The 22,588-nt window shown below is 43.9% G+C and overlaps 2 protein-coding genes and 1 long non-coding RNA gene across 9 annotated transcripts in view; 1 reads left to right on the top strand and 2 right to left on the bottom strand.

Moving 5' to 3' along the window:
• LOC146519281 (receptor-type tyrosine-protein phosphatase gamma-like) overlaps nt 1–22,588 on the bottom strand; it is a 303,364-nt gene that overhangs the window by 86,472 nt on the left and 194,304 nt on the right. For all 5 annotated transcript variants that reach the window (XR_014874022.1, XR_014874021.1, XM_085159100.1 and 2 more), the window contains exon 5: nt 6,310–6,405. Coding sequence is in view for 3 of the 5 variants with exons in the window: in XM_085159100.1 (XP_085015226.1) it covers nt 6,310–6,405 (96 nt within the window). In the remaining 2 variants the exon portion in view is untranslated. The remainder of the gene's footprint in view (nt 1–6,309; nt 6,406–22,588) is intronic.
• The window catches only part of LOC146519283 (G2/M phase-specific E3 ubiquitin-protein ligase-like), a 253,031-nt gene that overhangs the window by 158,177 nt on the left and 72,266 nt on the right, over nt 1–22,588 (bottom strand). The gene's annotated exons all lie outside the window — the stretch shown is intronic.
• LOC146519285 (uncharacterized) lies at nt 11,141–13,587 on the top strand. 3 transcript variants are annotated; one of them, XR_014874032.1, is made up of 4 exons: nt 11,141–12,049; nt 12,478–12,533; nt 12,994–13,066; nt 13,438–13,587. It is a non-coding gene; the product is annotated as an uncharacterized LOC146519285 (long non-coding RNA). The 3 variants fall into 3 exon arrangements; XR_014874031.1 differs by having other exon boundaries at nt 12,478–12,541; XR_014874030.1 differs by having other exon boundaries at nt 11,141–12,533.

Genomic DNA, 22,588 nt, shown 5'->3' with positions numbered 1-22,588 from the left:
AATGTCATATACATCATTTCAAAAAAAGAAATACTTACAACAAATGAACAACCTAGCCAAAAGTATAAAAGAGATTGATTGATATGCAGAAAATCCAAAACCAGACCTCAATAAAAGAAAAATATTACTAAACTCAGAATATAAAATCCTATCCACTCAGCAAACTGAGCGTCTATGTCTCAAATCAAGGCAAAAATTCTACAAACATGGGGAAACTGCTGGAAAACTCTTTGCATATCAAATTAAGCAATCCATATCAGTTAACATGATTTCTGAAATCTCTAAAAATTCTGGAGGAAAAATGTCCAATCTGAAAACTATCAATGACCAGTTCTAAATGTTCTATTCCAATCTTTACCCTTCAAATCCGGTTGATATATAAAGCGTTGCTGAAATGCTTGATAGATTACCGATTCCACAAATATCCGCAAATGATAGACAAGAAATGGATAGAGAGATAACCATTGGTGAAAATGTTGAAGCAATTAAATCAATAAAGTAACAAGGTACTGGGACCTGATGGCTTTCCCATTGAATTATATAAAATGTTTACAGAAAAACTAGCACCGATACACTTTTTATCCATAACAGCAAATGAACTGTACAACAGAAAATGCAAATGCTATTTATGGTCTCCTTAAAACAATGCTAAGAAAAATAAACTGGGCCAATATGGCATGTTTGTTAATACAGGGATACACATGTTAATGTGATCTCTGGTCTCCCACTCAGAGACACAGGTCTCCCAGTGTCCAACATTCAGAGGACTCATGTGAGAGAAAATCTGCTCACACAGATATGTAGAGCCAAATACTGTCAATAAGGCCTCTGCAATGTTCTGAAGACAGTTAAACTTGTCAGGTCGTGACGTCCAGCAGGTGAAAATTTAGCTCCATGAACATGCACGGCTGTGGATTCCAGCTGTGTCTGTAGTTCTGCAAACTTTGACCCCACAGAGTCGAGAGTGGACAGTTCCTGAAGCATTTGAAGTGTCGGAATGTGGAAATTTCAACATCGCTTGAAAAAACTGCCAGCTAGCAACGTCCCTCTCACGGGTAAGTGATTTTTAGCCAATTACAAGTTGAATCTGGTAGTTGCGTTTGTTAGCTAAGATACCTTCATTAAGAAGCGGTACAACTAATGTGTCAAGCTAATTTGCGATGTGCAGCACTGGCCCAGCCATTTTTTTTTAATGCACCTTCTCAGATTAATTCACTGTGTGTCGTGCCCAGGGCTTGACTGGGACAAAAAACCGGCCCGGGCATTTTGACTAGATACCAGCCCACCAGGTATTAAAGCCATAAAGCCTTTGAATGAAAACAAACACTGTTGTGACAGTGATGTACAGTCTTGTTGGTATATTTATGATTTCTATACATTTTACATCAGATTAAAACTTTGGTTGTAAGATTCAGATAATTATTTATTAAAAGCGAGACATTTTAAGTGAGAATAAGAAAGAAAAGTATTTCTTTGTGTCCCCCTTTCCCTGTTAATGCTCTACCTGCCCCCCCCCCCCGGCAAAAGAGCCGCCCCTGCACAGTTACCAGCTGTCAGCTACTTAGAAAAGGATCCTGGTGTTATTTGTCTCTCAGAAACAGTTCATAACTTCAACTCATCCGTGTCACCTAAAAGGTAAACCTGTTTCTCCATCAGCTGTTCAGCTCTGATGATTCAGTAAGGACGTCTCCTGGTTTCATCTTCATGTTTCCCTCTCACCACATATCCAAACCCACATCATGACCAGCAGCTTTACAGCTGTGGCTCCAGCAAACATCAGCTGATACTAGAAATGAATATTAAATAAATTCTAACAACAGCTGATCAAGCTTAAACGTGCTGCTGTTGTTTAGCGCGACATCCTCTGGTTTCCTGTTTCTGGCGCAAAGAGGGCGATAAACAAACAAGAGAGACGATCAGCTGATCATTGATCAGTTTCATGATTGAAGTAGAAACAGGAGGGAGAGGGGAGAGAATGAGAGGAGAAGAAGCAGCTGACAGCATAAAGACACAGAATAACTTCAGCTTTGTGTCTTTTTCCATTCTAGCTGAAGTACGGGACAAACTGTGTTCCTTCTCAGCTCAATACAAAATGCGTAATATTTTCTCTGAATATGAGATGACACTGTTTTTTACGGGACGATTGGCAACTCTACTAACTAACCTTATGAATAAAATAAAGTTCACTATCAGTAACATCATAGCACCCGCCCAACTGTATAGAAACTCAGTCATGCTAGCTAGCACGCAGTACGAGTTATTGTAACTGACTGTAAAACATCAGCACAACAAAAATAAACTCCACCGACACTTGGTTTATATCTGACCCAGAGAGACTGCAGGTCATAACTTCTTACCTGAAGTTTCCCCTTTAAGAATTGCATATTGCTCTTTCGATAATGTGAGCCTTTTTTAAGCACGCTTACATAGTGATCAGTAAAGTACTTATTATATTTATACTGGTTGTCATACTCAAGTTTTATATTTTATTATTTTGAGTGAATTTTGTCTCTTTGTCACCCAAATAGCATGTCAAAATGAAACAATAACTGTAAATATAAGATTGTGGCGAAAAAAATGATACCAAGAAAAGGTAAACAGCTTTTAAAGGTGAAATATAAAGGTAAAATCAAAAGTAGTCAAAAATTGTCAGCTATACCCTAAAATTCAGAGAGTTAATAAAAACTCATCTTCTGGCTCCACAGAAGAGGGGCCCCAATGCTTCCCATTCTAATTTTAAATATCCTAGGAACCACAAATAGGCAAGTAGTCCAGGAGCAAAGGGCTCTGTTGGGGGGTGAGTGGATTGTTGGGGGTTCTCTGTATTCTCTGTTGTATTAAACCCCTTGAGGGAACTGTTATTGCAATTTGGTGCTATATGAATAAAACTGAATTGAATATATGGTTTTGTGAAGTCTTTAAAATAAGACAGTGTCTGATTATTCAAGATATATATATTATATATTGTATGAGAAGAAGGATTTTAAATTTAATTCTCAATTTAATAGGGACCAAATGAAGAGAAGCTAATATGTGACAAACATGCTCTCTCTTTGTAGTCCCTATCCGTGCTCTTGCTGCAGAATTTTGTAGCCCAGCTAGAAAAAAAGAGCAGTGGAAAGCAATTTTTGGTGTGCATGATGTAAACAATTTCATCATGTGCTTTTTGGGGTTGAAGGAAGATGTGGACAAATAAGATGATTTGTTGTTGTGTAACTTGGGCAATCAGCAATGAGCTCCCAGCAACCCTTGCTGTTGACCTTGATCACATGACTTTCCACAGTTGCCATTGCATTCATGCTTATACAATGCCATGTGCTTGGCAAACTGCTGTTACCGAAGCTGAATTGCTGGGACTTGCAAGCGACTCTGCTGCAGTGGTTGGTTCTTTAGAATTTTACCCTGTTCTTTGGTCAGGTTTTCTTTTATCTGGTAAAAGGATAACTCGACAGACAAACCCAGTCTGAAGCAAAACTCCATTGAACAGTAGCAATTCCACAGTTCCAGTTAACTGGATGGCGAGCCAACCCAAGAGTGGTTAAGATTGCTGATGTTGTATTGAAGCCAGAGTTTCATTTCCATTGTGTGTTGGAACAGATACCTGCAGGACTTCAAACGTTCCTTCTTCACCAGAGTGTGGTAGGACAAACAGTTAAACATACATAGAACGGGCCCTGACGATCCATCAGTTATCAGACATTCATTCATACATTTGACTCAGAGAAAAGCTGTATGTCATCCATCCATCCATTTTCTTCCGCTTATCTGGAGGCGGGGGCGCGGGGGCAGCAGCCCAAGCAGAGAAGCCCAGACCTCCCTCTCCCTAGCCACCTCCTCCAGCTTATCCGGGGGAACACCAAGGCGTTCCCGGGCCAGCCGAGAGATATAATCTCTCCAGCGTGTCTTGGGTCTGGCCCCACTTTAATTTATTTTTGGAGAGATATTTTCTATTTTATTTTATTGTATTAAGTACATTTATTTGCAGCTGCGGTGTGTCAAATATATAATTTTATGCACTGTTTATCCTGGTGTGGTCCTTCATTATTGATGTTTATACCTCTTAGATTATCTGATACTGGCCTAGTGAGAGTTTGGTCATTCTTGCTTAAAAACTGTAAGTAGGGCTACAATTTTGTATCAATTGCTTTTGCATTTTTAGGACATCCTGATGAAAATGAATTACAGTTGTCCAGGCTAGAAGTAATTAACACATGAAATAGTTTTGCAAGACAAGATGTCTCTAATTTTGGACCTATTGCTCAAATGCAAGTAACCAGTTTGCATATTAAACATATATTTTTATTTTCTTCAATGACTTGAAGAATCTTCAAGTCATTTTTTGACCAGAATATCCTTCAATGTTACTTGAGGCCAAGGTAATGCCATCTAGAGTACACATCTAGTTAAACACCATATTTAAGGACACCGGTTTAGCACACTGGGATGAGTGATAATGCAAGGGTGTGCGTGAAGAATGTCAAGAACTCGTCCCTGACTCGAAGTGGATACTCCACCCTTTTCCGACTGAGAACCATGGCCTCAGATTTGGAGATGCTGATCCTCATTCCCGCCGCTTAATTCCAGTGCGACCTGGAGGCCATCAACAGATGAAGCCAACAGAACCATCATCTTCGAAAAGCAGAGATGACATTCTGAGACCACCAAAGTGAAAGCCTTCCATCACTTGGCTTTGCCTAGAAATTTGCCTAGAGATTCTGTTCATAAAAATTATGAACAGAATCAGTGACAAAAGGGCAACCCTGGCAGAGCCCATCACCCACCAGGAACGAGTTTGATATGCGAACCAAGCTCTTGCAACGGTTGTATAGGGATCGAATGGCGTAGCAATGGGCCAGACACCCCATACTCCCGCAGCACCTCCCACAGGACACTCCGAGGGACACGGTCGAATGCCTCCTCCAAGTCCACAAAATGCATGTAGACTGGTTGGACAAACTCCAATCCACCCTCATGTATCCTCAAGAGTATAAAGAGCTGGTCCAGTGTTCGGCATCAAGGGTGAAAACTGCATTGTTTCTCCTGTATCTGAGATTCCACTAATGGACGGACTCTCCTTTCCAGCACTCTGGCATAGACCTTCCCAGGGAGGCTGAGGAGTGTGATACCCCTGGAACACACCCTCCGGTCCATCTTCTTAAAGATGGGGACCACCACCCCGGTCTGCCAGTCCAGGGGTACCGCCCCTGATGTCCATGCAACATTGTAGAGGCGTGTCAGCCAGGACAGCCCTACAACATCCAGAGCCCTCAGGAATCCAGGGCGGACCTCATCCACCACAGGGGCTCTGCCACCAAGGAGTTGGTTAACTGCCTCAGTGACCTCACACCTGGAAATTGGCGGGTCATCCGACTCTGCGTCTTCCATGGAAAACGTGTCAGTGGGATTAAGGAGGTCCTCGAAGTATTCCTTCCACCGCCCAATAATTTTTTCAGTTGAAGTCAGCAGTGCTCCACCCGCACTATACACAGTACAGGTAGAGCACCGCTTTCCCCTCCTGAGTCGCCTGAAGGTTTGACAGAATCTCTTCTTCAGCCTGGTGGCTCCCTTCACCTCTGGTGTCCACCATTTGGTTCGGGGGTTTACTACCATGACAGGCAACAACCACCTTGCGGCCGCAGCTCAGTGCAGCAGCTTCGGCAATGGAGGTGCTGAACATGGTCCATTCAGACTCATTCAGATGTCCCCAGTCTACCTTGGAATGCTGTTGAAGCTCTGCCTAAGGTGTGCGTTGAAGATCTGGGGCGGACTGCGGCCTCTGCTAGACATTCCCAGCACACCCTCACTGTACGTTTAGGAGCACCAGGTCTGTCCAGTGGCCTCCCCCGCCACCTGATCCAACTCACCACCACTTGGTGATCAGTTGACAGCTCAGCCCCTCTCTTTACCCGAGTGTGCAGAACATATGGCCAGAACATATATGTTATATGTTTTCAGAAACATTGCGTGCATTTTTAATCATAACTGTGGTTTTACGTGGCTGGTATATTGTTTGAAGTCCACACTTTCAACACAAGTTGAAATGGAGACTTTGGGTCACTGCATCTTGTTGCTGGAGTTGCAATATGAGTTCACAAGGCTTAGATGTCCCTTGTAACATAATGTTAGACAGTCTGCTAGATGTCTGCAGTGTGTTATTGTATCAACAACCTCTGATATGTCAGGGTACTGACAGAATTTTCTTTTTGCAGTGAGTTCTCCTGTAAAACATTAATGATACATTCCCAAGAAAGAACATGCACAACTGAAATCTACCTCATCTTTCAAGTAAGTAACATAACCTTTTCCTACCTGGAAAAAAACAGCCATGGCTGCAATGATTCTCTTCTCTCTGAGTGCTGCAGTGAGACTTTCAAAGTCATCTGAGTTATACATGTAGATCTGCATCTGTGGAAGAAGAAAAAACTGACATTAGTTTGTGAGACAGAAAACTAGTGAAACCATATTAATTTATGGTGCTGTGGCTCAGGAGGTATAGCAGCAGTTCACATGTTGTAGGTGTACAGACACCCAAAGCTGCCATGAAATATATATATAGAGATTTATATACTATTTTGGCCACTTAGTTATGATGTTCCATGTGTGCCCTGTGTGCTAGCATCTCGCACCCTGGTGCAATGTGAAGGATTGTCTCAGGGGCCTCTTTACACAGCCTGTCTGCTTTGCCTGGTGTGGTAGACCACAGCCTCTCTGGATCTTAGAGCTTGCTCCTGTGCTGCCTCTGTGCTGTCTTTTAGTCCAACTTTATCCAGCCACTGGTAGGATTTCTGGATGCCAGCCACTTACTCTATCTGTTGGTGGTACATACTGTGCAGGGACCTGTCCTTGCATGGTGTTTCCTCTTTCTCCTCTTCTTTCTGGGATTTCTCCTGCCTGAGGTGTTCACTAAGCACACAGTTGGTTGTGACGATCTTCCTGACGTACTCATTGATGTTCATTGTTTCATCCTGGATAGTGGTTCTGCAGTGGTCTGCAATGTTGCCTTCAGATAGAACTGAGAGGATCGCACTAACTACCTTCCCTCTCTTTGTTACAATCCGACTGCACTTCTCCACTCCAAATAACATTGCTGTATATCCTGGTGGAGTGGATCAGTGAATCAATGTCTTGTTCACTCTCAGCATCGAGCTTCAACCATGTTAAGGAGGTGGCTGACAACTGCTCCCTTCCGTAGTCAGTGTCCGTAGCCAGTCTTGTCAATGATCTCACTGAGAGGGTTCAGGCCTATGCAGAACAGCAGTGGGGACAGAGCATCTCCTTGTTAGATCCTTAGTTGGCCTCTAATGTTGCTGAGTTCCTAATGAAGGTTTTTAGGGTCCTGTTGATATAAAAGAAAAAGAAAAAACGCCCCTGCCGGCATTCTATCCTTCGAGTTTGGTTCCTCTACCAGAGGCCTGGGAGCTTGAGGGTCCTGCGCTGTATCTTAGCTGTTCCTAGGACTGCACTCTTCTGGACAGAGATCTATGATGTTGTTCCTGGGATCTGCTGGAGCCACTCGCCTAGTTTGGGAGTCACAGCACCGAGTGTTCCGATTACCACTAGGACAACTGTTACCTTCACCCTCCACATTTTGTTGAGCTCTTCTCTGAGCCCTTGGTATTTCTCCAGCTTCTCGTCTTCCTTATTCCTTATGTTGCTGTCATTGGGAACCGCTACATCTATCACTACGGCCGTCTTCTTCTGTTTGTCTACCATCATTATGTCCAGTTGCTTAGCCACCACCATTATGTCTGTCTGTATCTGGAAGTCCCACAGGATCTTAGCTCGGTCATTCTCCACCACCCTTGGGTGCATCTCCCATTTTGACCTCAGGACTTCCAGGTTATACTCGGCACAGATGTTAATGTATACTATACACTTGGTTATGGCATTCCATGTATGCCCTGCCTGCTAGCATCTTACACCCTGTTGTTATGTGTTGGATTGTCTCAGGGGCATCTTTACATAGCCTGCACCGGGGGTCTTGCCTGGTGTGATAGACTTCACTGAGCACGCGGTCAGTTGGGACGATCTTACTGATGTATTTGTGGATGTTTGTTGTATCATCCTGGACTGTGGTGCTGACACTCACCAGGCCCCTGCCTCCTTCCTTCTGCTTAGCGTACAGCCTCAGGGTGCTGGACTTGGGGTGAAACCCTCCATGCATGGTCAGGAGCTTCCTTGTCTTGATGTCAGTGGCTTCTATCTCCTCCTTTGGACAGCTTGTTATCCCATCAGGGTACCTGATCACAGGCACATGTTGATGGCCCGGATCTTGTTCTTACCCTTCAGCTGACTTCTCAGGACTTGCCTGACCCTCTGCAGGTACTTGGTGGCTGCAGCTTTTCTAGCGGCCTCTTCATGGTTCCCATTTGCCTGTGGGATCCCCAGGTACTTGTAGCGGTCCTCTATGTCTGCAATGTTGCCTTCTGGTAGTTTGATCCTCTCAGTTCTGACTACCTTCCCTCTCTTTGTTATCATCCGACTACACTTTTCCAGTCTGAATGAAATTCCAATCTCATTGCTGTATATTGCTGTATATTCTATAAGATAAAGCCGTAAATACGTGTATCTGAGTCTTCTATCAAAAGTTATAGCTATCTTTATGAAGTTGTACAAAAATGCTTTCTTTCGCCAAGACAGTGCTTTTCTAACTGTTACATGCATGGCGTTTTTGCACGAAACAAAGTATAGGTTTTCATCTTGTGAATAACTTGAAAATCTTAGCTCAAACGGCTTTAAAACCTGTTTGCTCAACACGGGGATATTGAATTCTATAAGATAAAGCCATATATACGTGTATCTGAGTCTTCTATCAAAAGTTATAGCTATCTTTATGAAGGATATCCTCGTTCATTCTTGGCATACAGCTTGATGTCATCCATGTAGAGGAGGTGGCTGACAACTGCTCCGTTCCGTAGTCGGTATCCGTAGCCAGTCTTGTCAATGATCTCACTGAGGGGATTCAGGCACCATAGTCTGGAGTGCCACAACTTTGGTGGGAATGCAGATGTTCAGAAGTTCTGGCCGCGATACTTAAGTATCTAGCTATCCCTACAGAAGACGAGCGAGCATAAGGTGAGTAATACTTTATAAGGGGCACATAATTTCAAATGCTACATTTGTATCAGCTCAACAAATATCAGTAAACAGAGTGTTTATGTGCAGCTTGTTTCACACCGTATTTGCCACAGTAGCTAAAAGTCCAGCTTCTGTTCAGAGACAGAAAAGAGTGAGAGCTAACTTCAATCAGAGATGGAGAAAGATGTAAGAAAGACAGGACAGGAGAAGAAGAAGAGCAGTAATTTAAAGCATGTAGTTTCTCATTTTTTAAATCAGATATTAAATCTGCACATGATGTGAATTTATGATTTTTCATTTTGTGAAACATCCTGCAAAAAACCTGATGTATATTAACACCTCGTAGTCTAGTGCAGTGAATGTTTTAAGGTCTCTGCCTTACAATATAAAGCACCTCGTGGTAATTACTGTTTTGTAATTTGGTGCTAAATAAATCATACTAAATGAAACTGAATTAAATAAACAGTTTGGCTCACAGTAACGTGATGGGTTTATTGAATTCAGTTGTGTAAGTTCACAAAGAGCAGTAAACTTCAGAGCAGGTCTGCTGATCACAGCCTGTACACTAGGAAGATCTACTGGAGCTCTCAATAGAAATTATTGTCAGTTTTCCCTAGAGCCACTAAGATTGTATGGTTCCTCCATTGGCTGAATCACATTTTAATCCCCGAGTGTGCTAATGTTCCTGTTGAGGTCGGGAAGCAAAGCCACGCTCTACAATGTAGGCAACAGAAAATTGGGCTATTTAAATAAAACCCTTCTTTTTCATGCTCATGATATTGACTAAAGTAAATGATTGAATCTCATTGAAACATTAATTCTCCCATCCATTTACAGTTTAGTCACAGACCATCGGCTTATCCACAATGTGCTTAAACAAAGCACCAGATAAAAAGCTGTTAGCCTCTCAGCTTTCCCAGCTCCAGGGACACAGGCACTCTCTGACAGAGACAACTACACTTTTTGATGAGACTAAAATAAGCACAACTTTCAGCAACAATGGCCAACTGCAGCCACACGATGGAAATAATGCAAATGCACAAATTGACAGGCAATGAGCTTGATGGCAGTGCTGCCTGTGATGAAAGGAGTAGAAAAAAAACTCTGAAAGTCTCCGTGTGGTCAACGAGTGACACAAATCATGCCCCTATCGTGTGTCCCAATCAGCGATAGTCAGGGGCGGCACCTCTATGATTGGCCGTGCTCCTGTAGTTGTCCCATAGTCCTTTGTGTGTACGTTTGAAAGTGCAGGTGGAAGAGGGAGGTGAGTAGCTTGAATAAAGTGATATCGATTCATGAAATCCTGAATCGACTTTTAAATATATAAATGTATTTTGCCAGAAACGCCAGAATCTCAGCAACCACCAAACAGCAAATGAGAGCAGGTAAACAGATCCCACACAAAGAGGTAAACACAGACCGGACCCGACGCATCAGAATCAGCTTTCTCTTTCTTGGCTTTCTCACCCAACGGCCCGTACACGGACAGGGCGTTGGGGCTGACAGCCGACAGCTCACTGATTCTGATGCATCGGTGGGTCCTTCTCTTTGTGTATATGTCTTTTTTCTGCTAGATTCTGAGCTGCAGGTTTTGTCTCTCTACAATCAAAATTCACTGAACCAGCAGCAAAAGAAGATCCAAACTACACTTCACATTTGACAAATGTCGTCATTAATTCCCTCTGACTTTTGCTGTTTTGCTTCCACCACAATAAAATCACACTTCATGCACATCTCTCTCTCTCTGTGTGTACTTCAAGAACAGTTTCCCATCTCAAATCTCTGTTTTCTGCATTATTCATTCGCTTATTACCCACCAGTCTACCATTGTTTACAGCGCTGTCTTTTTTTCTTTCTTTTTTTTGACTTTTTTACAGATTTTTTTACTGATCTTGGACAAGAAAGCCTAATTTCTGCTGTTCAATACTGAAGAAATTTGTACTTTTTAAAATTGCAGAATGATTTTAAAGTTATCTGCTATCAAAATCCAGGCCAGGAAAATCTCCTTCACGTTTTTCTGTGTTTTATCTCAGTTACTTTGACACAAAGGCATCTGCTGTGATGTTCACACCTCTGATGAAGTCTCACATGTATCAGTACTGATAAATGATCAGAATTTTAATATTTCTGACTGTCTGAGGCAAAATTGAATCAAATTGGGACTTTGTGAATCGGAATCGAATGTATTATAGAAATCAGTGATGATACCCAGCACTAGTGGGCAGCCTAGGCCCGACAGGGTGGATGTAGCTGTGGGTAATGAGAAAAGATGAGAAGAACGATTGATAACCTTTTTGTTAAGTTAAGGCCTGATCCGTCTGAAATTCATAGCCAGTGCTCTGACACGGAGCCATCAATCTTTGAATGCTGAAAAAACGGTGTATCCAGAAAACACATTATATGCTGTGATAAATGCACTGCCCAAATGTCCCCTCTCCCCACTGCCTTTCAGCAGCAGGCAGCAGCAAACAGGTCGTCAGAGGAGCCGATGTGACGATTAAGTTTAACATTGTCTACAATATTGCCAAAGAGTGCCAACGCTCTTTAAACACAAACAGTTTTTCAGTAACTTATCTTTCTTGTAGAAATGTGCTCCAAATAAAGAACTTTGTGTTGACAAGACTGTTAGTTAATCATTTACAAATCAATATTGTCCGAATGGACAGCAAATTTCTCCCCACACTGAAAAAAAGGGACTGGCCATCTCTTGGGTTTATGTAAGCATCTTGCATGTATTTAACACAATTGCTTCATGTTTTAAAGTTAAATGTAACTATATAGTGTAAAATCTACATGATATGCAGAAAGGGTGTATTAAATTGTTCATATCATGTTCAGGTGAAGTAAGTCAATAAGATAGCAACGTTAAATCTCATGAAACCACGCGTGATTTCATCTCGCGGGCTTTGGATCGTGGTTTAAAAAAGGCATCCATCTCAGTCAAGTCGAGCAGCCAACTCTACGTTTTTTGGTATGTCTTGATTTTTTGTATTAATATTTACCATATTTCAGCCAAATGTAGTTAAACGTCTAGAGTGTCGCCATGTAACATGCTAAAAAAGACCCATTAGCTTATTTGCTGTTTTGTTGTCAAAGAATTGGCGCTTTTTCATCTGAATTTGTCTTTGGCACAAGAGCCGTAATATCACATTAAACCTAATTACGAGGCGCTCATAACATAATTTGGTTTTCTGTGTGAATAGATTTGCCAACTGACTCTTCAGTTACATTGTGTATTTACTGCACCGTGGTGTTAGTGAGATTTTGGACATTGAACAGCTTTAGCTAATATCATCAGCGGCATTATGCTAGCTTACATCCCAACCCCTCCTGCCCTCACCTGCTGTCCTTTTGGTTTTGTTTTTGGTTTTTTTGGGGGGTTTTTTGCTGCACATTGAGAGACGACCTCTATTCTGCATTTCACCAGGAGTCAGCTGATGGATTGTGGGTTCAAGGTGTTATGGTAAGAAAGTATATTCTATTTTCGCTTAAGGTTTCTGTAACTTAATTATAATATTTTTTTTTAATTAGTAGGTGCATGCATACTCAAACAGACCACCCTATTAATACAACTGAGAAATCCAAAATCTGCCATAGGCTCAACTTATACCTGTATGTATTGTCAGAAAGGTGATTACTGGACTCACATTAATGCACACTTGAACTAAAATGAGGTTGTAACTTGTGGGTTGTTGGGTTGCAAATCAGAAACAAACATCTTTGGATTTTTTTAATCCCATAAGATGTGGAAACACAGTTTTTATTCAACAAAACATTACTGATTAACCATGCACAGTGCCTGCTGTTATTTCAAAATAATTTTATGTCATTTCAGATAAAATGCAACATTCCAGTGCATCCCAACCATGCCTTTACAGTCAAGGTTTCTGACGGAGCTGAGTTTCTCTCCGACAGTCTGCTGAAAGTGTTTGCAAAGTGATCGGGGGAACAGGGCACAAAGCTAAAGGATGTAGCTGCCATGATGACAGTAAGAACTTTAAAATTATTTAACTACAAAGTGTATATGTATTGCATTAGGTCAGTAAAAGATTTTTATGCTGGATCCATTGAAACAGTCAACTATTACCTGTGAGTACTGATTCCACTAAAAGGATGCCATAATTTTCGTCACACATTTACTGGCCCACTGAGAAAAATGTATCTTTTTTTTTAAATATATGTTCTGGAAACTATATATCCATAAAGTTGATGTCAAACAGGAACTTTTGATATTGCTTTGTAGATGCTGGTGTTGCATGTCAACTGTTTTAAAAGGTCAAGAGTTTTTGTCTGGGATCATTTTCTTCTGTGCTACTGAAAAGTTCACAAATCTCTGTTTTCTTTGTTATAATACTTTAGGATGACATTAATGCTCGAAGGGAGTCCCTCATCAAAGTGCTCCGCATCTGTGTGAAAGACAATTGCAACATCTTGGTGCAGGAGTTCATGGTGAGTGTTTTATGAGTAGATTGTGGCTTTGCAACATTTAAAAATGCATTTAGTTATCCACTTGATACTCATTGGACTGGTTAGGACCAGTAGTCCTCTTTAATAATTTGGCTACATAATTCCAGTACTGAGATTAAAACACAAGGTTAATTTTGTCACACAAGGGTCCAAACACTCCACTTTTTCTCCATAACCCTATTATGAAAATGGTAAAACCATCCATTTTGACGACTCTGCCACAAAGTGAAAAACATTGTGGGGAACTCCAGGCCTCAGGGGCCGTGTCCTGCATGTTTTAGCTGTATCCTTAATCGAACACAGCTGATTTAAATGGCTAAATTACCTCATCAACATGTCTTGAAGTTCACATGAGGCCTGGTAGTGAACTCGGCCGCCGGCCCTTGAGGCCCCACCCCTGCACCCAGAGTGCATCTTCCCCAGCCAAAAGCGAGATGCAGAAGTTAAAACCTTCATGAAGACCCACCTGAAGCTTCCGGAGGACATTATGAAAAGCTTTGAAAGAGTTTATCAGCTGGGAGCCAAGAGGCCTGGTGTCACAGCAGGAAGCATAAAGGAATGGACTCCTTAAAACGATCCTGGAGTGGCGCAAGGTCCAATATCCAGTCCCACACACCTTCATTCAGAAGGTTCTGCATTCTGTCATTGCCACTCTATATCGGCTATATTTTTCTTTCCTCCTGTTCCATCTATCCAACCTATTAATATCAACTTGTTAATGCATTATAATGTGGTAACAGACAAAACACCGTCAGTCTCCACAGCATTAAAGCGTTAATTACACTGTTCTCTTTTTCCTTCAAGTTTTCTCTTTCATCCTTCCAACTTGTCCTTTTCCATGGGTTTCTTCTTTCTTTCTTCTTTCTTGGATCGATCATCTGTTTTCCTATGCAGTCACAAACAACATACTCAGTTTTTACACATCTGCACGGCATGATAACGCACATACACACTTAACATCGGCACATCCACAAGAGCCTACTAGCACACACAGACATACAGGACACGCGCACAAGCACTAACACGCTCACTCATATAAATTATTGTGCACACACATAATCAGACAACACCAAGCAACACTCTTGTCTACATAGTGCACGCTTATGGAAAATCTCGCCACACTTTTGTGGCGTGGGTATGGTCTCTGGCCAGCTGCAGAGGAGGGGTGACGCAGTGAGCTCCCGGGGCGGTGCAGGGGCGGGGTGAACAGGTGTGCTGGGATCTGACAGTGATTGTGTCTCTTTATATGTTGGCAGTGAGTGTCGGAGGGGGAGCGGACGTGACAGCAGAGAGAGAGCGGGAGTGTCTGTGTCCCAGTGAACAAAAACCACAGTGTCAAATAAAAAGTTCTGCTGTCATCATATTCGCTCCAGCGTATGTTTATCCGGTCCAACGTTACACTGGTGCCGAAACCCTGGCGCGATGTCCGGTCCCCAAACGGCTCCTCCTGCTCCCCCGCCGCCGCCGCCGCCGCCCGCCCAACCGCTGCAGATCTTGCGCCAAATGATGACGGCGATGGCGGCGATGGCGGCGATGGCGGCGATGGCGGCGATGGCGGCGATGGCGGCGATGGCGGCGATGGCGGCGATGGCGGCGATGGCGGCTCATCAGGCGGCTCATCAGGCGGCTCATCAGGCGGCCACGCAGGACCAACAGTTGGCGTTGCTTCACCTGCAATCGGAGCAGCAGACCGTGGCTCTGGGGCAGCTGCTGGGGAATGCGGCCTCGCCGGCGCCCGCCCCTCTACTGTCGGTGACGTTGCACCGGATGAGGGATGGGGAGGACCCGCTGGTTTTCATCGAGGCTTTCCAGGCCACGGTGGTGGCCTGTCGCTGGCAGGAGGAGGAATGGGCCGCCCGGCTGCTGCCGCTTCTGTCGGGCCGGCTTGCAGGGGGGGTGTTTGAGGATGTGTGCCGGGCAGTGCTGGATCGTTTGGGTCTCTCCCGGAGGATTACCGCTGTCAATTCTGGGCCAGCAGGATGACGGGAGGGGATCGGCCATTTGCATGGGCTCGGCAGCTGGAGGATACGGCAGCGAGGTGGCTACCGGGCCCCTCGGCTGGGGAGGCTCGGATGCTGAATCTGGTCGTCCTCGAGCAGTTTGTGGGGGGCCTGCCCGAGGCAACGGCTCGTTGGGTCTACTGCCACCCCCCAGGGGATTTGACGGCGGCGGTTACGCTGGCGGAGGACCATCTGGCAGCCAACCCAGGACCGAGCCGTGAGGAGCCGCGGCGGAGCTCCTCCCATATTCCGTCGCCTCCGTCACAGCAGAGGGACGGCGGCCCTGTGGGAACGGAGCAGGCAGCGGGGTGGAGCCCCAGGAACCCGTTCCGGCCGCTGCTTCCCACCGGAACCCCACAGATGCCAGAGCCGGACTGCTGGAAGTGTGGGCGGCCACTAATGAGATCCGCACACAGTTGTTGGTGCCGCCTGGAAAATTGTTTCCCGGCGGCTCATTCAAACCCCATGGCAGGGCATTTGGGTGGTGAGAAAACTCTGGAGTGCATAATGGCCCGATTTTATTGGCCGGGCATTTGGGCCGACGTGCGCCACTGGTGTGCGTCGTGCCCAGAATGCCAGCTGGTTAACCAGCCGGCCGTGCCAAAGGCGCCGTTGCGCCCATTACCACTGATGGAGATCCCGTTTGATCGCATTGGCATGGATCTCATCGGGCCATTTCACCAGAGTGCATGCGGCTATCGCTTTGTGCTGGTCCTGGTGGACTACGCAATGCGATACCCGGAAGCAGTGCCGCTGCGCACCATTTCAGCGAAGAGCGTGGCGCAGGCACTGTTTCAGGTCATCTCCCAAGTCGGTATTCCAAAAGAATTACTGACTGACCAGGGCACGTCGTTCATGTCGCGCACATTGCGGGAACTGTATGAGTTACTGGGTATTAAATCTATTCGGACCAGCATCTACCACCCTCAGACTGACGGGCTGGTAGAGAGGCTGAATAAGACTTTAAAATCCATGATTCGTAAGTTCATTCACCAGGATGAACACAATTGGGATCGCTGGTTGGATCCTCTGTTGTTCGCAGTGCAGGAGGTGCCCCAGGCCTCCACGGGATTTTCTCCCTTTGAGCTGTTGTACGGCAGAAAGCCGCAGGGGGTGCTCGACCTGATTAAAGAAAACTGGGAGGAAGGTCCGAGCCCTGCGAAAAGTGAAATTCAGTACGTGCTGGACCTGTGGGTAAAGCTGCACACACTGGGGAGGCTCTCACGGGAGAATTTGCTCCAGGCCCAGCAGCGGCAGCAACGCCTGTACAACAGAGGGGCGAAACTTAGGCAATTTTCACCAGGAGATAAAGTGCTTGTGTTACTTCCTTCTTCCAGCTCTAAATTAGACCCTTCGTGGTCACACGGCGAGTGGGGAACGTTGATTATGAAGTGGTACGGTCGGACAGGGGCGGAGCCACGCAGATTTACCACCTCAACCTCCTCAAAGCCTGGCGGGAGGCGGAGACCGCTTCTCTGGTGAGCCTAGTAAGAGAGAGAGATGAGTTGGGGCCGGAGGCGCCAAAATCTAATATCCCCGCCTCCCTCCATTGTAGTCACCATCTCACACAGGCCCAGAGGGCGGATGTTGCTGCATTGCAACAGCGCTTTGCCGACGTGTTCTCCCCCTTGCCCGGCCGTACTTCTCTCACAGAGCACGGCCCTACAGGCTGCCGGAACATAAGAGGCAAATTGTTTTCCGGGAATTGAAGGAAATGCTGAGGTTGGGGGTAATAGAAGAATCACACAGTGCTTTGTGTAGCCCCATCCTTCTTGTGGAGAAAAAGGATGGGACTATACGGTTCTGTGTCGATTATCGCAGAGTGAATGAGGTGTCACGTTTTGATGCTTATCCCATGCCCCGGGTCGACGAGCTCCTGGACCGGTTGGGCACCGCTCGCTTTTTCACGACACTGGATTTAACCAAGGGCTACTGGCAGATTCCCTTGTCTGCAGAGTCCAAGGAAAAGACAGCCTTCTCCACTCCGTATGGGTTGTACCAATTCGTTACGCTTCCGTTTGGCTGTGTACTGAGTCCCCTACTGTACACTGTACGACTGTGTTAGTTCCCACCCAGACAACACAGTCTTCAAGTTTGCAGATGATACCACCGTGGTGGGGCTCATCTCTGGGGGAGATGAGACGGCATACAGAGCTGAAGTTCAGAGGCTGTCAGATTTGTGTGTAGATAACAACCTGGACCTCAATACCAACAAGACAAAAGAACTGGTAGTTGACTTCAGAAGGAGGAAGTCTGAGCTGCGGCAGCACACAGCATCCTACGGGACGGTACACACCCAGGACACCGGGTGTTTAAGCTGCTGCCATCTGGCAGGAGGTTCAGGCTGCTGAGGTCCCGAACAAATAGACTCAAGGACAGCTTTTACAACAGGGCAACAGCCCTGATCAATGCAAATAGTTGACCTGACTGGCTACCAACCTGGACTTTTTTTGGGGGGCTTAACAACGTTAAAAACAGTAATAATAATAATATTTATATTTATAACAAGGTGCAATAATAATTAATGTACAATAATAACAATGTGCAATACAAATACACTTATTCTTCTTTTTTATTACTACGTTGTTATTCTGTGTTGTGTTGTTTGTGTTGCGTTGTGATGTGTTGTATCGTGTCGTGTTGTGTTACATGTAGTGCCGACGTAGGACAGTTTTCCAATTTTATTGTACTACTGTACTATGTATGACTGTGCAATGACAATAAAGAGTTATCTTATCTTATTCATTTACTTGTGAAAGTGGCCTTCACGTGGTACTGCAAAGATTTAGTCACTTTGCAAGAAGAGAAACTGAGATGGCAAAAACCGACAAGTTGGATACAGACGACCAAATTGATCCATTTTTATTCATGTGTGACACCGGAGGTTTTTTAGGGCTGAATGGTTTATAGATATTATTTTATATTTTTCTAATATATATTGTACTTTCAGAATCAATTTGAAATATATATTTGAAAGTGAACATCTTGGTCAAAGAATTTAACTACATTTTGATTTCAGTTACAAAAACATGACTAATTGTTCAGCCTTAGTTGTCATTATTAGTTACTGCGAGTTACTCCTCAGCCTCCCATGGTTTACAGCATAAACAGGACTGAATCATCAGCAGAAGAAAGAAGAAATTGTTCTTGCCACTGCCTGCAATTTTTTGAATTACTGATATGGATAGTTTTAGTGCACTTTTCTGTAAATAAGTAAAATATTTATTATAATTGTAATATTTATGGTGTTAGCTAGATCGATTGTTAATTATCTCATATTTTCTGAAGGCATTGATTGAAGGAATTGTGTAATTACAAGAGCACTGAGGCATAAAATTACCTGCACAGCAACAAAATTGATAAAATACTGCTCAACAAACAAGGCAACTTTATTTTTCTTAAAGCAGCTGTAGAGCTGAGCCAAAGCATTAGTCAGGCTAAAAACTTAGCATAGGTTATGCTAAGGCAGTAGTTCCCAAACTTTTTTTGCTCGCCACCTCCCCCCCCCCTTTTTTTTACAAGAAAATCTTCGTGCCCACCCCCACCACCATGTAATTGCGTTTACGTGTGGACAAGGAATACGGGGGTCGTCATGCAACATCAAAGGTATGTGCCTTTTTTCAAGTCACACTGTGCGCTTATGTTATTGTTTACATGAGATGAATTTCTACAATGAGACAAAATACTGTTACTGTTAATCTGACTATCTTCAGGTTTTACATGCTTACATATACACTAGGGGTGGGTTTTGATCATCGATTTATTGATTAAAATCAATTCTTGGATAACGTAAAATCTGCTCACTGATTCTGATCCGTCGGCGGGCGCTTTGTGTTTACACCCTTTTTGCGCTAGATTCAGAAGCTGCAGGTTTTTATCTCTCTCCAAACAATTATGACTGAACCAGCAGCAAAAGAAGATCCAAACTACGCTTCATATTTTGCTTCACGTAAACATCGTCATGAATTCACTCTTAGTTTTGCTGTTTTGCTTCCACCACGATAAAATCACACTTCATACACAGCTCTCTCTCTCTCTCTCTCTTTCTCTGTACTTCAAGAACAGTTTCCCATCTAAAAATCTGTTTTCTGTATTATTCGTCTACTATAAGTCTACCGTTGTTTACAGCGCTGTCGGCCGCTCTTTTTTTTCCTTTTACTTACCTCTGAAAAGAAAGCCTCATTTCTGCTGTTCAATGCTGAACAAATGTAAACTTATAAAATTATGCAAAATTGCAAAACTCTCAGCTGTGACTCTAATAAAACCTCTGTAACTTTGCACTGGTTCACGTCAGCAGCATCAGGTGATGTTCACATGTTGATTAATGACTTTCTTTCGTTTTTGATCTACTGCAGACTATTTTTAAGGTTATCTGCTATAAATCCCAGGCAAGGAATTATCTGCAAGGAAAATTGCCTTCATGTTTTTCTGTGTTTTATCCTCAGTTACTTTGACACAAAGGCGCCTGCTGTGATGCTTAAACTTTTGATAAAGTCTCGCAAGTGTCAGTTTTCTTTTTATAGATATAAAAATATGGAAATGTACTGATGCGTGATCAGAATTATAATATTTCTGGCTCAGGCAAAATCAAAATCAAGAAGGTTGGCTACTGTTCGTCCGTGATTTGGACAGCGCAGCGTGTGTTCCTCACGCAGGGGAAACAAATTCTGTCGGGGAGACCTACCTTGGCACTTGTGCAGGTGAACCCAAAGGGAAGACATGCTTCATCATATTTTCTAGTATTTGGATTGGAAGGAAGTTGGTTTGGGAACATATTTGGCAATGCTTCATCTTCTGCTTTGTGTTTGTGTGGGCGTCCCATCAAAAACCTGACCATGATGTTAGCAATGTCCAAGCATTTTTTTGTTGTTGTTGTTGTTTATTTCATTCATACCCCCCCACCCCCCCTGCAATGGCTCTGCACCCCCCACTTTGGGAACCTCTGTGCTAAGGGAAAGTGGAGTAGTCGAGACACCCGGCTGTTCCTGTATCGCTGGATAAGGGAAATCATGTAGTCATGCAGCTGTTACTCTGTGGAAGGTATCACATAGGTATCACCTATGTGGATATCAAAATGTTTAAATGACTGAAACAGAAACACTGGAAGGCTGTGATTGAGGAGTCACGCTGCTGCTATCTAGCTACCCACATAGCAAGAAAGTCCGGCCCAGGTGGCACGGATGCCCCTCCGGTGGTCCTCCTTGGGCTCTTGCACTCTGGGGCCTCTGGATGTCTGGGGCCTGGATCTCCTCCATGCCTGCTTCATGCCCTGGGGGACGGGGCTATGGCTCTCTACATCATCTTGCAGACCATTACATGGGGAAACCATTTGAATACAAGCGCGCCGATCCACACAGGTGTGCACATGGGTGTTCACTGTTCGTAGACTTAAATCACACCTTTTTTGGCTGCTACTTCAAAGCACATTGTGCGCTGTCTGTCCTGCGTGCTGCACAACAACATTCAATATTTAGTATTTACTGCTGTTTACACTTAGCTAGATTAATGCGATAGTGTTGTGTTTAGTATGTTGCTTTGTTTTGTTTTTGTTGCTTGTTTTCTCTTCTTTTTCTCTCAACAGGTGATCCAGGAGATTTTTTTTCCCCCTTTCTCACTGTCCCTCTCCCCTTCTGTTTTTCTTTTCCTTCCTCTTTCTTTCTCCCTTTCCTATCCCTCACTCATGTCTGTCCCGTCTGTAACAACTGAAAATAAAATAAATAATAAAAACAAAGGTCGATCAAATGGACCAATACGGCAATGCCATGATGATCCATTTGGCAAAATAAATCCATTGGGTATCCTTGTTGGTCTTCAGACAACAATTCTGACGGCTAAAGAACCAAATGGGACAGGCGAAAAAAAAAAAAAAGAAAGTCCGGCCCAGATCTGGTATCAAGCTGGCACTACTGGCTGACTTCTGGCATGATAAGACATATGTCATCCAGATATGGGCCAGGCGTGGCATAGATGGCACTGTCTATGTGATGGCATGCCATATCTGGCTCGATTGTGGTTTGGTTTATGTGGTCCAGGCCCATAGAAAACAGGTCTAGCCCTGATCTGGCATCAAGCTGGCACTTCTGACTGACTGGTGTAATGGCAGAGTGTATGTCAACCAGATGTGCGCCATGTCTGGCAATGATGGCACTATTTATGTTCCTATTTATCTATTTTAGTTAGAAGATCCAAATGCCATGTTGCAATACTATACTGTTATGGTAGCCAACGTTTCAAATGAATGTTTGACAGGTTTGTCAGTGTACACTTTATCCAAAACCTGTAGCTCAGGAGGTATAGCACGTCACCTCCTGATTGGAAGGTTAGTGGTTCGATCCCTGGCTCCTCCAGTCTGCATGTCAAGAGTCTGAATGTGTAAGAATGCAGTTAGGAAGCACTCAGTTTAAAGAAGATGTGTGATTGACTGAATGGGAATGTCTTTGAGTACTCCGGGAGACCAGAAAAGTGCTATATAAGAGTCAGTCCATTCACTATCTGAACAGAGTTTTGTCATGTTACTTTTGCACTCCTATGTTCCGGCACATGTTGTTAGTACATGGCTTGATTAATGTACACATTAGGTTGACATCTGGGTCCAGAGCTGAAACTGTTCTGGGCCAGCACAGGACCAGCAGTGTGTCTGCAACTGGCCTTGTGCTGACCCATGTGTGGGCCACATCTGGCAAACCAGATCTGGGCCACCAAAGGGCCGTCATTCTTTGCGGTATGTGGGCCATGTGTAAGCACACTGTGTGGGCCAGGTCCGGGCCATACCAATTTTGCTATGTGGGTAAGTGCTGCGTGGAGCTGTTGACTGTTGACATATGGAAGCCACTCATTGTTTAAACTTTGTGTGGGCTGTATGCCGTACAATCACACAAAGATAAAAATAATATTCTTATAATATTTTAATAAAATATAAGAAAATGTGACACTGGGTAGTACATACAGAATATAATAATTTGAAAAAAATTACAGAATGTGGACATATATTTCTGCATCAAAAAGCAACTGACTATTGATATGAAATGGAAAATATGGGTGAC

Source organism: Neolamprologus multifasciatus, chromosome 5, assembly GCF_963576455.1.
Source record: "Neolamprologus multifasciatus chromosome 5, fNeoMul1.2, whole genome shotgun sequence".
Classification (NCBI taxonomy): domain Eukaryota; kingdom Metazoa; phylum Chordata; class Actinopteri; order Cichliformes; family Cichlidae; genus Neolamprologus; species Neolamprologus multifasciatus.
This window is presented reverse-complemented; position numbering and strand designations above follow the sequence as displayed.